Source organism: Triturus cristatus, chromosome 7 (assembly GCF_964204655.1).
Source record: "Triturus cristatus chromosome 7, aTriCri1.1, whole genome shotgun sequence".
In the NCBI taxonomy this organism is placed as follows: domain Eukaryota; kingdom Metazoa; phylum Chordata; class Amphibia; order Caudata; family Salamandridae; genus Triturus; species Triturus cristatus.
This window is the reverse complement of record NC_140590.1, coordinates 1,702,907,789-1,702,921,810: the sequence shown is the minus strand read 5'-3', so window position 1 is coordinate 1,702,921,810 and position 14,022 is coordinate 1,702,907,789. Positions and strand designations below refer to the sequence as shown.

Genomic DNA, 14,022 nt, shown 5'->3' with positions numbered 1-14,022 from the left:
ATGTTTCTACATGCATCGTTGGTTCACAAACATGAGATTTTCTACTTTTCAAACAGATGCCTGCCTGTACACTGCTTTTTCCCAGCTTGTCACAGACAGATTTTGATGTTATTGTTGGCCATTTGCCAGCATGGCCTTGTGCTTCCCACAACAGAGCCCAGTGTCAGACATCTTGCCGGTCCCTTCCCACTCCCTGTGAGGTGAGTATGTTTCAGGTTGATCTTGCTGGGCCATGTGGGTGGGTGTAGGTTGTCTGTGACTGCGAGTCCCATAATACTCTTGGCTACACCCCCTTCCCAGCATGCCTATGCTTCCTCCCTCTTGACTCTGCTTCCCTGTGAGGGGGTGTGACATCAATGGCAAGATGGCTGACTGTGAAATCCTGGTGTTTGTTTGGCTACCAGTCCCAGCATGGCCTTGTGCTCCCCACAGCAGGACCCAGTGTCAGCCATCTTGTCAGTAAGTTTCCACTCCCTGTGATGTGGGCATGTTTCAGAGAGGTCTTGATGGGCCAATCAGGAGGCGGAGCATTATCTGTGACTACAGGCCCCATCATGCTTTTGTCTACACTCACTTCACCTGCATCCCCACTATTCCTTCCTGACAGTCAGCTGCACTGTGAGGTGGTGTGTTTGTGGTGGCAAACTGTCTTGCTGGATGTATTTGGCTTAGTGCCAGTGGCTTGCTCTATTTGTTTGTAGGTTGGTGCATGTCATGACACAGTCCCCAGTTACTATGAGATGGCAGGTATTGTGTTTGTGTGACTGGCATACACATCTTGGGTTGATTATCTATTGGTTAGTGTAGGCGTACTTGGGGTGCATGGTTTCACTGTCCCCTTGCCACACAATCTTGGGTTTGTTGCTTGTGTACTCACCAGTCTCTGGGATGTCTGTTAGGCCATGGACGCTCTCTGATGGTAGGATGTCCCGCACCTTCTCCTCCCAGGTCCTGAAGTAGACTGGTTTGGCAGGAGGGCCACCGCCGGTGCGCTGACTTCAAGGCGTGATCTTTCTCGATGAGTTTCTTGACCCTCCTGCGCACGTCATACCACCTGTTCTGGATATCGTCCTTTGTGCGCAACGTTGGTGCTTGTGCGTTCACCTTGTCCACAATCCTCGCCCACAGCTTGGTTTTCTGTGAGATCGGGGTCCTTTGAACCAATGTACCAAACAAATGTGGCTCTACTCTGATGATCTCGTCTACCAGCACTTCTAACTCACTAACTGTGAACTTTGGATTCTTCTTTGGAGGCATGGTGATGGGTGGTGGTGGTGAGTGATATGTGTGTGAGGGTGCAAGTGACGTTGGTTTGGTGTTGGTTTTGCTGTGTGTATGTGTGTGTGCTTTTGTATGAGGTGCTGATGGTGTGTGAGTTGTGTGATGGGTGAGTTGTGAGTGTGTCTGTGGTTGCTGTGTACTGGTGTTTGCTGCTGGCTGTATCTCCTGTTTGCAAAGGATGATGGTAGTGATTGTAGTCCTTTATATAGTTGTAGTTGTGGGTGTGTCTTTGTCCAATTAATTTGTGTGGGTATTTATTGGCTTAGTCATTGCTTGTTTGGTCCTTTTTTTGTGTTTTTTCCTAAGTGTTTTGTAGGCATGTTCATGTGATGGAAACGGACGCTGCTGTTGTCTCGTGCGGGCTTCTCCGCCTCGTTCACGCTGCCTGTCTTCTGTGTTTGGTAGGCGTTGTTCGCAGCGGTCTCTATTGCTTGTGTGCCGGGTTGTCTGTGCGTGTCGGTCGTGCGGCTTGGTCTCCGTGCGAGTCGGTCTGGTTTTACACGCATTGCATCGTACTGCGCTAATCGTGCATCGCGGGTACGGGTCGGTCGGGTTGATTCCGGGTTTGTGTCGGTCGGTGAAAATCGCGTCGGTTTTCCTGCCGGATCACTATTTTCCATACGGCTCAGTCGTACGGCTTGTCTTCCGTACGTGTCGGTTGTAATTCACTCGCGTTGCATCGTACTGCACGGGTCGTACGGCGCTGGTCCGTGTCAGTCAGTATTCGGCCCGGGGCCGTGTCGGTCGGTTCGTTTCGCGGCCGGAATCGGAATCGACCCCTTAGTGTCTTTCGTTTTTTGTAGGCAATTACTGGTTAAAGCATTCAGTGAGTAAGAGGTCAGCGCCAGCATTTCAAATAGAAACAGGAGTATATCCTGCTAATGGGCTAACAGTAACTCTCATTGGAAAATGGGCGTGTTAAAAGGTTATAATTTACCAGACCACTGAGAGGGCCTGCAGCTGGACATGTCTGGGGAAACACAAAGGTCAAACTATATGCTGGCGCCCCTTCTACCCACACCAGTTTGTTCAGTTTTAGGTGGACCGTTTGCGTCACCGTTGTGATGCAGCATGTCTTGAACAGGGGCAGCACAAGCTGCAGGTGCTGCCCCGCGAGGGCCGCCAGTGGTCCTGGACACTGAAACACTGCACCTGCTCCCCCAGGGTGACCTTGTACCTTTGGTGCCACCTGCATAAGCACAAAGCCTATCCCTGGCCCTGACGAGGACCTGTGAATGGATGGGTCATCTTCCACCCTGACGAGGACCTCTGAATGGTTGGGTCCTCTCCCACCCTGACGAGGACCTGTGAATGGATGGGTCATCTCCCACCCTGACGAGGACCTGTGAATGGTTGGGTCCTCTCCCACCCTGACTAGGACGTGTGAATGGATGGGTCATCTCCCACATCCATGCACCCCGCTGGCAAAATCGGCTCTCCACAGGAAAAGAGGGACACCCTACACACCACCCAACAAGGGTTTATGCTGGGACTGAGGCCTCTGGCCATTGTTTCAATGCTATGCAAAGAGGAGACCTCCTTTTTTAGAGACCTTCAAGCTACCACTCATCGAAGACAGACACAATTGGAACCCGAAGGCAATTGAGAACCTGATCCCCATGAAGAAAAAGAACTGTCTCTAGAGATGCGTCCCCTGCCCCAGTACGGTCAGCCAAGCATGGCCAAATCGAGTTGCCCACTGAAGGCAATCCCCACCACTTGCGCTACTTCACCCTTGGCCGCTCACCATGCCACGTGGGGGCCTGATGCTAATCCAGGCCTAGAGACAAGGTGCCACTACGGACAGTAATGCCTGCCAGTGTGTTTCCGCCTCCCATGCCTGCTGCACTGGGTCATTGCATGCTCTGCCACCACATGATGGGCACGCTTCACATCATGCCCCAGTTCCTCCAAGTGAATAAGCCCAACCTGTTCTGCACGTCAAAGCAACCCACCTACCTCTTAGGTCTCTCCTGTTGCCATACGGCTTGTGTTCCTGGGGCTGCCTGCTCATGAAGCTGACAATTACTCCTGCAGGCAATGATCAGCATCTTTGACCTGTAGTCCGAAGACTGGTATAAAGTGGCAGGTCACAAAAAGAACAAGCTTTGGCATAGCCAATAGGTCTCGCCTTTGGGACCTTATAAGTGTTTAGCCATGCAACACTTGATGTTGTTGCTCCAAGGATATTGTACTGGATAACTAAACACTTACAAGGTCCCAAAGGTGAGCGCTATTGGCTATGCCAATGCTTGTTTTTTTTTTTAAAGGACAAGCAGTGCTATCAGGCTCCGGCTGCCACTTAGTCCACCGCATCCCACATAGATGCTGCAGCCATCTTTGAGAGAGGTAGAGAGAGGTAGAGAGAGAGGTAGAGAGGTAGATAGGTAGAGAGAGGTAGAGAGGTGTAGAGAGGTGTAGAGAGGTGTAGAGAGGTAGAGAGAGAGGTAGAGAGAGGTAGAGAGAGGTAGAGAGGTAGAGAGGTAGAGAGAGTTAGAGAGGTAGAGAGTTAGAGAGAGGTAGAGAGGGAGAGAGAGAGAGGTAGAGAGAGGTAGAGAGGTAGAGAGAGAGAGTTAGAGAGAGAGGTAGAGAGAGAGGTAGAGAGGTAGAGAGGTAGAGAGAGGTAGAGAGAGGTAGGGAGGCAGGGAGGTAGAGAGAGGTAGAGGTAGAGAGGTAGAGAGAGGTAGAGAGAGAGGTAGAGGGGTAGAGAGGTGGAGAGGTAGAGAGGTAGAGAGGTAGAGGTAGAGAGAGAGGTAGAGGTAGAGAGAGGTAGAGGGAGAGGTAGAGAGAAAGGTAGAGAGGTAGAGAGAAGTAGAGAGGTAGAGCAAGGTAGAGTGAGGTAGAGAGGTAGAGAGAGGTAGAGAGAGGTAGAGAGGTAGAGAGGTAGAGGTAGAGAGGTAGAGAGAGAGAGAGAGGTAGAGAGGTAGAGAGAGAGGTAGAGGTAGAGAGAGAGAGGTAGAGCGGTAGAGAGAGAGGTAGAGATGTAGAGAGAGGTAAAGTGAGAGAGAGGTAGAGAGAGATAGGTAGAGAGGTAGAAAGGTAGAGGTAGAGGTAGAGAGGTAGAGAGGTAGAGAGAGAGAGGTAGAGAGAGAGAGAGGTAGAGAGAATAGGTAGAGAGGTGGAGAGAGAGGTAGAGAGAGAGAGAGGTAGAGAGGTAGAGAGAGAGGGAGAGGTAGAGAGAGAGGGAGAGGTAGAGAGAGGTAGAGAGAGAGGTAGAGAGAGAGGTAGTGGTAGAGAGGTAGAGAGGCAGAGGGAGAGAGGTAGAGAGAGGTACAGAGAGAGAGGTACAGAGAGGTAGAGAGGTAGAGGTAGAGAGAGAGGTAGAGAGAGAGGTAGAGAAAGAAGGTAGAGAGGTAGAGAGAGGTAGAGAGAGGTAGAGAGGTAGGGAGGAAGAGGTAGAGGTAGAGAGGTAGAGAGAGGTAGAGAGAGGTAGAGAGGTAGAGAGAGGTAGAGAGGTAGATAGAGGTAGAGAGGTACAGAGAGAGATGGAGAGAGGTAGAGTGGTAGAGGGAGGTAGAGAGGTAGAGGTAGAGAGATAGAGGTAGAGAGGTGGAGGTAGAGAGGTAGAGAGAGAGAGGTAGAGAGAGGTAGAGAGGTAGAGGTAGAGAGAGAGGTAGAGAGAGGTAGAGAGAGAGAGGTAGAGAGAGAGGTAAAGAGAGAGGTAGAGAGGCAGAGAGAGGTAGAGCGGTAGAGAGAGGTAGAGGTAGAGAGAGAGGTAGAGAGGTAGAGGTAGAGATGTAGAGGGAAAGGTAGAGAGGTAGAGCAGTTTATCAAAATGCTCAGGTGCCAGGATCAGTTTTTAGGCCATAAAGCTGCGGGTTCACGTTTAATACTTTATTGGGCGATTAATTAAAACACATACGATATACTCAGTAATGTAGGCAAGCTGACCCTTTCTATGTAAAGGAGGCACTGCTCGCTCCTGCAGGCAAAACACTGTGGGATGTGAGGAATGCAGCTGTGGGGGGAGGGGTGGGGGAGTGTGGCTGAGAGCACACAAAGCGTTTCCCTTGGGGGAGCAAGCAGGGGCACCATCTGGTTGCCATCTTTGCTTTCAGCCAGATGCTCTAGAACCACACAGGCATCCTCAGAAATGTAGAGATATTGACAGAGGGGTTAGAGAGAGAAAGTTCACGGTCTCCAGAATTGGGATATAGGGTCGGTGCAGCACAAGCTCCAATCTCACAGGAGGCCTCCCTTGTAGATGCATTATTCTTCATCAAAATCACAAAGCCGCTGCATCATGTCCACAGCACTAGCCTGCAGCTCCTTTTGCTGCTGCTTACCTCTATGACGGAGAGCACGAGGCGTGATGGCACGCCAGATTATCTTGCCACCTACTGAAGGAGAGGACGGTCAATGTCTGCCCAAATGGTGCCCTGCTTCACTCTAGCACAGAAGCCCCATTGGCCTGACTACAAAGACCACTGAGAAGAAAGTTGAGGAGATAGTGGCCCGAGGGTCCATACTAATGAAGCTAAACACCACTCCTCCACAGAAAAAGAGAAGGGAAGAGTCCTAACAGGGCATCTGACCAGGCTGGATCACACCTAAGGATTACCATGTAATAGACTCAAGAGCAATCAGAATTTGGAGGCTTTACGGAGAACCAGTAGTTAGCCACATATATGCACTACACCGTGTCTACCCATAACCCCCACAGCAATTGTTCATACCCCATCACTGGCTACCTTACAAACCATGGCATTCACGCTGAAGGATCCCTGATCCCTTGCTCGGTAGTACGGCGGAACTGTAAAGATGAGGTCCATAGGTGAAGAGGATTCACACTCCTTTATTATCAGCCCCATGAACCAAGCAGGTAAGACATATGCAACACAACCTGCTGCAAAGGGTTAACGTATCTAACAAACCCACATTCTATACGTCATGCAATGACTTGACAGAAGACAAACAGAATGTACATATACCAAAGTTCTTTAAATGACTAACACATTACCACATGCACCATGCATGCAATTACTTCGCATGCCTTAGCAAAGCTGTCTTTATTATGACCACGTCTTTTCCACACATGGCCTTACTACGCATGCCTTTACAATGAATATCGTTGTAAAGGCATGATTGGTAATGGCATTTGAATGGTAAAATTGACACCCCAGCCCCTCGTCCTAAAACCTGGCCCCCAGCCCTGAAAACTATCCCGACCTCAGCACATGAAGCACTCCAGCCCCCTGCCCTAAACTCCAAAACAGGCCCCCAGCCCTTAAAACACCCCCAACCTGAGTCCTAAAACCAGCCCCTAGCCCTAAAAACAGGCTGACACCGGCCCTAAAAACACCCCAGTCCCCCACCCTGAGCCCAAAAAATCGCCCTCAGCCCTAAAAACTGCCCTGACCTCAACCCTGCCCAAAAAACTACTCACCAAGCCGCAGGCCGGAAGGAAGGAAGTAGAAAGTCTGGGCAGGAAGTTCCCAACACCTCCCACCCCCCACCCATTTGCTCCAAGTCCAGAGCGCTGACTGCCTTTACCACACATATGCCTTTACCACCTTTACAACAAACATCATTGTAACCGCATGCGTGGTAAAGGAATATGTGTGGTAACGCTTGCGTTGTAATGACACGCGTGGTTCTGACATTGTTATTAATGCTGTTTCCCACCGTGCTCCGGCTGGATACATTCAGCACCAGTGACTCACAGATGCCATGGTCCATTTTTGAGACTGCATTGACAAGCAACTAGGCAGGGGATCATCTGTGGTTCTGCAGTGGCCTACTTGCAGCACACGCACGGTCCAAGCACAGACGACAAGCAGTCGCATCGCAACATGTCCAAATCCCCTCCTCACTTGAGAGGGAACTTTATTGCTACTGCACAGAAGGATTCCAGAGTTATATGTGGCCAGACGCAGTTCGTTTAAAAGCCTCACAAGCATTCACTTTGTGCAGTGAAGTGAAACAACCAATGGAAAAGCATGACTCTAGCAAGTTTCCTGATGCACTGTCCGAACCTGTGACATTAGTTACAAATGGCCCAAAGCATCAGCAAGGTGGACTCACTCTGTATTCTCTGGATATTGTGTATGCCATCAAAAGACTTCTCTGCATTAATCAATCATGCGCATGTAATACTATACAGGTGTGTGTTTGTATGAGTATCTGCTCAGAGCAGGTGGTAAGTGTATGCGGTAAAACAGTATAAAATAGGGGAATCTATGTTTTTACTTTTTTATGTTTAAACATTTTTTTATTAATTTTAAAAACAAAATAGCATTACAGTTCATTAACTTATCCCATTCCGTCACCCCACCCCCTAAGCAGGGAGAGAGATGTGAGTCACGCCTTGTGCAAATAAATATAAATCCATACATGACACTGGATCACTTAAACAGCATAATTGGTACTATCTCATCAAATTACAGCAGATCAACATCACAGACATATCTAAAGAGTATTAATTAACTGTCCCCTCTGCATCCTGTCCCAGTTCAGGTTCTCCCATTTCATGTTGTATCCAGAATCTGCTAAGTCCCATTCCATCCTTCCTCCCTGTCCACTCCATTGTAAACCAAACTATGGTGCACCCCACATTTAACTCGTACCCACCAAGCAAATTCCCATAACCATTGCTTTTGTGTGGGCAGTCGTTTGGGCATCCATCTTAGTGCTACACACTTCTCTGCCACAGTGAGGCCTAGTTTCAATACTTTCGCCACCTATTTACTGTGCTTATTGTGGGTCATTAGTCCCAGTAAGCACATCTGTATCATTGACTGTATTTGCAATTCGATTACTATTCCTAAAGACTGAATTACTTCACCCCAAAAGGCACTCACACGCGGGCATGTCCACAGCATGTGAATATAGGTTCCCCGTGTTATTCTGTGTGAATCTGTGTTGTTACTGCCAGAAAAATAGGAACCAGAGGTTAATTCTTCTTTCCCTGATGTTTAGGAACAATTTTACAGCATGAAATAATAAAATAATTCCAATGCACTGCAATTCATAATAAGAAGTTATGTGGTAAACCCAGACATGTGTAGATGATTACTGCTGCCGAGATGGCCACGCGTTTCCACCCACCCCTCCAGGTGGCTTCACTTACCCCTACATAAACACAACCTTGCCCAGATGCAATGACAATGTATGCTCCAGGAATCTGTGTCAGTGTGGCTTTTTGCAGCAGTAACCGATTTGCGTTATTCACGGTGAAGCTAGCTCTGAAGCCTTCTGGGGTTATAACCAACACGGAAGCCACTCCTTGGACACTGTATGTTATGGATGCGTACTTTGCAAGGGCTTGAAGTGCCACCACGGTGTCCTGTGGAAACAGAGAGAGAAATTACACACAAGTGTATGGTGTTTATTTACAAGACTCTTGCGTCACTTATAACATGAGACAAAGTGACGTACCGGTGGTACAAGGGGCTTGTAAATTAGACCCTGAGTGCATTGTTTTCTGCCTGTGGACAGAGCAGTCACTATAGCCTTATACCCCGCCATAGCGGGCTGTACCGGCCATTACAGGCCCGCTTCAGCTCAGCTCGGGCCTTTAACAATGGAGCAGGATTATACTGGCCGGTATAGCCCAGCTATGGAGGGCTATAAGGCTATTAGAACATCCTGCCACAAAAGGGCTGAATGTTCTAACAAATAACATTAAGGCCTCTCGAGCCCGAGGGGATTTATATCCCCATGTGCTCCGAGAGGCCTTTGTTCACAGCAGCAGCTGTGAATGGAAAAAAAAACATTAGAATGTTGCTCTGCTGGGTTCTACCGGCCCGTAGAAGCTCGGAGCACTGATTGCCTGCAAATGGAGTGCTCAACATTCTACTGTTCTAATAGAAGATGAAACACTCTGAAGAGGGACAGCAATTAGATTTTTGACATTTTCTAGCGCTGAGATCGATACAAAGGTTACCTGGGTAGAGGCAAATCCCCCGTAGGCATTCTGCTGCTGAGAAAGCCACATCACGATCTGGGCGGCCCTGCCGATGTCAGCACCGGGCACGCTGGGCACCGAGATCAGAGCCAGGAGCACGTAAGCAGTGGTCTCAACATCTACAGACAGGGGCCCTTCCCAGAAGTTCGAAGATGCTGGGGGCGCACTGCTATATGCCCAGTGCCGCTGACCATCTAGAGGAAAATAAGAAACAGGTGTGTGAGGGTGGGCAGAGATGGACAGGGGAGGGAGCATGAGCCAGCAAAGGCTGGAGGGAGAAGAATTCAAGAGGCGTGACCAGTGCTTAATTTGTAAAAAGTAAATAGGTGCCAGGGCCCTCATCAGGAGGTCACCACAGCTTGCATCACCCATTGCCCCCGCCAGCACTTCCAAAGACAGTACCAACACAAATACGAATCATCACGCTCCTACAAGTGTCACAATTCAGATTGTTTGAGGCCCCAAAGACATGAGAATGGCTTGCGTGGCAGGTAGTAGTTGTTTTCAATATATATTGAATGAATAAACAGCTGTTGTTATACTCATCTTTAAATTATACAAAAAGCACCGCCATGTGGCAGCCGTCATTACTGGGGGTGTTGACAATTAAATGCCAGTGCTGAGCACCGGAAACCACCTGCTCAAATTAAGCTCTGGGTGTGACCACTGTCAGAGGCGATGGCTAACAGGACGGACAAAGGCTGAGGATGAGGAGGTTTGCGAGGCTATTATTATCCTATCGGAGAGCGTATAATGGATAGGCCTTTCTGGACATTCTTCAAAAGGGACATCAGTGGCTGTCTCCTAACAGCTGGAGCATGCGCAGCACCAATGCTGGGTTCATTTAAAACACCCATCCCCTTAGGGTTGCTATCTTCTCAGAAAAATACCTGCAGTTTGTTTAAATTTTGGTATTCTCACAGGAACAAGAGTTCCGCCTACACCCCGATGGACTTGCATTGGAATGTGAGTTGATTCTACAGTGCATATTTCTGGGAAGAATGTACACCCAACCTATTCAACCATTTATTCTGAATACGTGCCCTGTGAAAAGGACTTGAAGTTTTCAGCCTTCCAATAAAATAATACCCTCCTATGTGTCTGGCATTAATTCTTATTTCATCTGACACACATGAAGCCCTGCCCTTTCAGCAATAGAAACTGAACAGGAGTGATGTATAAAAGAACAGAAATATATGTTTATTTTAGTCTGAGTGCCACCTAGGAATTATGAATAACAACCAAAGGAGCCTCTACAATCTTTATTACATTTGGGATACTTTATTCTATACAATACACGATCCGCCAAAAAAGAAAAATACATAAAGATATGTTGAAAATTAAATATGTAGACCTCCTATCGACAACATTTTCCTTAAACACCATTACTTGCCAAATAAAACAAAAAAAGAGATAGAGAAAAACAAGGGGGCATATTTTCAAGCACGGCGTTAAAATGATCGCCGCTTGATAATATGCCGTGGAGAATTCCCATAGAAGCCCATGTCGACACCAGAACAAAGCGGCAATAATTTTAACGCAGTTTCTTGATAATATGCCCCAAGGATAGTTTTTGTCCACTAGCATTACGTTCAGGGAATTTTAGGAGGGACAAAAAAAAAAAGAAAATATCAACTTTGTGGCTACAAGAACCGCACGGCTCTTACCAAATCGTGATGAAACAGGAAGCACTACTAGAGAAAGCAATGGGAAAGTCACTGGGGATTGTTCATACTTTCTGGTCACTATTACATACAGTGATGGATAAAAGGCAAGTGAATATTTTATTTAAAAAAAAAAAAAAAAAATGTGGAAATGTGATATAATTGTTCACGCACATTGGGAATATGCTTAAAACATCGATTAGGTACAATTTAGGAACAGGGCGTTTCAGTATTACATCATCAATTCAGAGCTTAGACAGTGCTTAAAGCCAACCATGACACCCAAGCACTTTCCTTGTTCAAGCAAGGACATGACCATAGAGGGTTGTATGATGGAAGCCAGCATGCATTTAGCCCGCATGCCTTTACAACGCAGTCACTTCCCCGATGTTACCATGTGTTACTTTACCACACAAGTCGTTACAACGACTTGCTTTTATTGGGCGCTGGACTTCGGAATAGTATAAATTACAACTCCAAACCCAGTCTATGTGTTGCAGTAACAATGCTGTTGGATACAGCTGCTCATGTGTAAATGTTTTCGTTCCTCTTACAGAGCTTTCAGTGAAAAGATAGCTATCTTTTTGAATAATGCGGGACGATTTAATGAGTTTCTAACTGGTGTACATTTCACTCTTTACCAAGTGGGAAATGTCTCCTACTGCAGGAATAAATGTAGTTCTTCTTATCTTTAATTTTCTCAAACATACATTTTCAAATTTCTGCAGTCTTTTTGCAAAATTCAAACACTTATATCCGATTAGTTTGAATCACTTATTAGCTGTGTATCTAGAACTTGTTATGTTTTTTCAAGAAACCTTTTCTCCTCCCAGAGCCGCTTTTAGTGTAAAACCAGGATCACCCATTTTTCAATCCTCCTCTGAGACATATACTTAGTAGCACTGCTTTATTTGTAAACAAAATAAATAAATAAGTACCAGGGCCCTTGTCAGGAGGTCAGGACTACAGCTTGCACCACCCATTTCACCCATCAGTGCAGCCAGTGCCTGTAACAACACAACTATTAACCATCACACTCTTACAAGTGTGACTATTCGAAGCCCCCAAAGCTGTAAGATTGGCTTGGGCAGCATGTATTAGTCATTTGTAATGTATATTGAACTGATAAACAACTGATGTTGTGCTCATCTCCATACTTCACAAACAGTGCCACCATGTGGCAGCTGTCATAAGTGCCCGTGTTGACAATTAAGTTCAAGTGCTGAGCACCGGAAATCACCGGCTCAAATTAAGCACTGCTGATTAGTCTTCCGTAAACTCTTCTTGCTGCTTTAGAGCACTTTTGGGGTGAGCGATGAAGAAGACCAGGTGAAAAACAGATAAACTACCAGTAGTGTTCTGAAGAGCTAAATGTATTGGGCCCTATTCACAAAGGAGAATGTATATGTGTAGATTTAAACATGTGTAAACTTACCTAGTAGTAACTCTACACTGTTTTGCTATTTAGCATTTCTGAGGGAAACTTTACTACTAGGTGCAGATGACCATGCCTCCCCAACCACAAAATAGCAAGTGGAACCTGCTACAATGGGATTTACAAATGTAACGTTACTACAACTAACATTTAACACATAGGTGGAGGCATCCACCACCAGGGCAGAGGTTTCCCTATGGTAGAGTATAGGGAAAAGTAATATTTAATACATGTTTAAAAAAACACTATTTTAATGTACATTAAAAATGAAAATAAACTCAAAATAATTACTGCTAATCGAAAACTAATAATAAACATTAGTACATTAAATGTATTATAAATATTTAAATAAATATATATAAATGTAATTCATAATTAATATTACTTAGAATTATATGAAACACCCTTCCTATCAGTTTATATTTAATTATTAGTAAGGAAATATTTTTTTGCAATATTTGTTTATTTAATTTCAATTTGTATTTAAACGTTTCAGCAAAATTATTTAAAAAAAAAAATAAGTATCAGTATATAATTTGAAAGAAAAGTTAAATTGACTACTGTAACTTTTAACACTATATATAGATATATACATATATACACACACACACACACACACACACACACACACACACACACACACACATATATATAACATTGGAATATATTATATTTTTTTAACATTGTTTCCTGAGGTTTGTGTAGATCAATGAGCTTACTCTTTTGTGAGCTGGTGTGTTTGCACATCCCTTCCTAACCTTTCCCTACACCCCCTCCCTGCCCCCATTTAGTTGAATTTCCAATTTTCTAGCCACTCCCTCAGGTTCCTCAGACATTTGGAACTAAAATGTACACCTATGTGTACAGAGACCTCAGAAACCGGGACAGAGACCTCCACAAATAAAACATAGCTTTCAGAATAGCAACACAATACTGCTGCTTGGTCCTCTGTGTAGTGTTTCTGTTTCAAATATTACAAGCTCATCCTGCAAATAAACACATACATCAATGTGTTCAATAGAAAGATAATCTAGAGAAATAAATGAAAAACTTTAAATTAATAGATTGAGGTTAATAACAGGATTAAAGCATATAAGGAGATGATGGTGTGATGATTGGTTTTGGCACTCCACCAGATGAAGGATTTAAAGCTGTTGCTTTGCTTTATGCTAGGCTGCGACTGCGCAAGCTGTGTGAGAAAAGTTGGCACAAAGTTTGATGCATTTCAGTAGAACTGAAACTGAACCAACATTTGACATCCCAGGTTTAGCAAATCTGTATGTGAATACCTACAGGTACCATTGATTTAAATATGACATTTTTTATTTTTATGAAATGTTTGTAAATGTTCAGCAATAAGGTGTATATATATCTTCATGTATAATTACTTTTCTAATGTGTTGTTGGCTTTAGATTGTCTTCATATGATATGTGGCAATTTGTGTTAAAACGAAGAAAAAAAGACAATAGCCTGAAGGAGGTGGATAATTTAAATTTAACCCACCGAAACGCGTCATCTATCTTTCCTTCACAATCTGCATACACTGAACAATTGTACCTGATGAATACGTTCATAATTGTGCAGTGACGTATGGTGGCAGATGTGAATGTTTATAATAACTAAATAATTTGTCTGTTAATTTAAATTGTTCCTTTAGCTTCATTATATTGTGTGACATTTAAGATGCATGTATAGGCTTTTTCTATTGATGATACATTTATAGCAATATACTCAA

The 14,022-nt window shown here is 45.2% G+C and overlaps 1 protein-coding gene across 1 annotated transcript in view; it reads right to left on the bottom strand.

Moving 5' to 3' along the window:
* LOC146812814 (alpha-2-macroglobulin-like protein 1) overlaps positions 1 to 14,022 on the bottom strand; it is an 848,867-nt gene that overhangs the window by 145,195 nt on the left and 689,650 nt on the right. Inside the window, exons 29-30 of the mRNA XM_085615205.1 lie at positions 9,167 to 9,381; positions 8,351 to 8,566 (exon numbers count right to left, since the gene is read on the bottom strand). Of these exons, the coding sequence (XP_085471331.1) occupies positions 8,351 to 8,566; positions 9,167 to 9,381 (431 nt within the window). The remainder of the gene's footprint in view (positions 1 to 8,350; positions 8,567 to 9,166; positions 9,382 to 14,022) is intronic.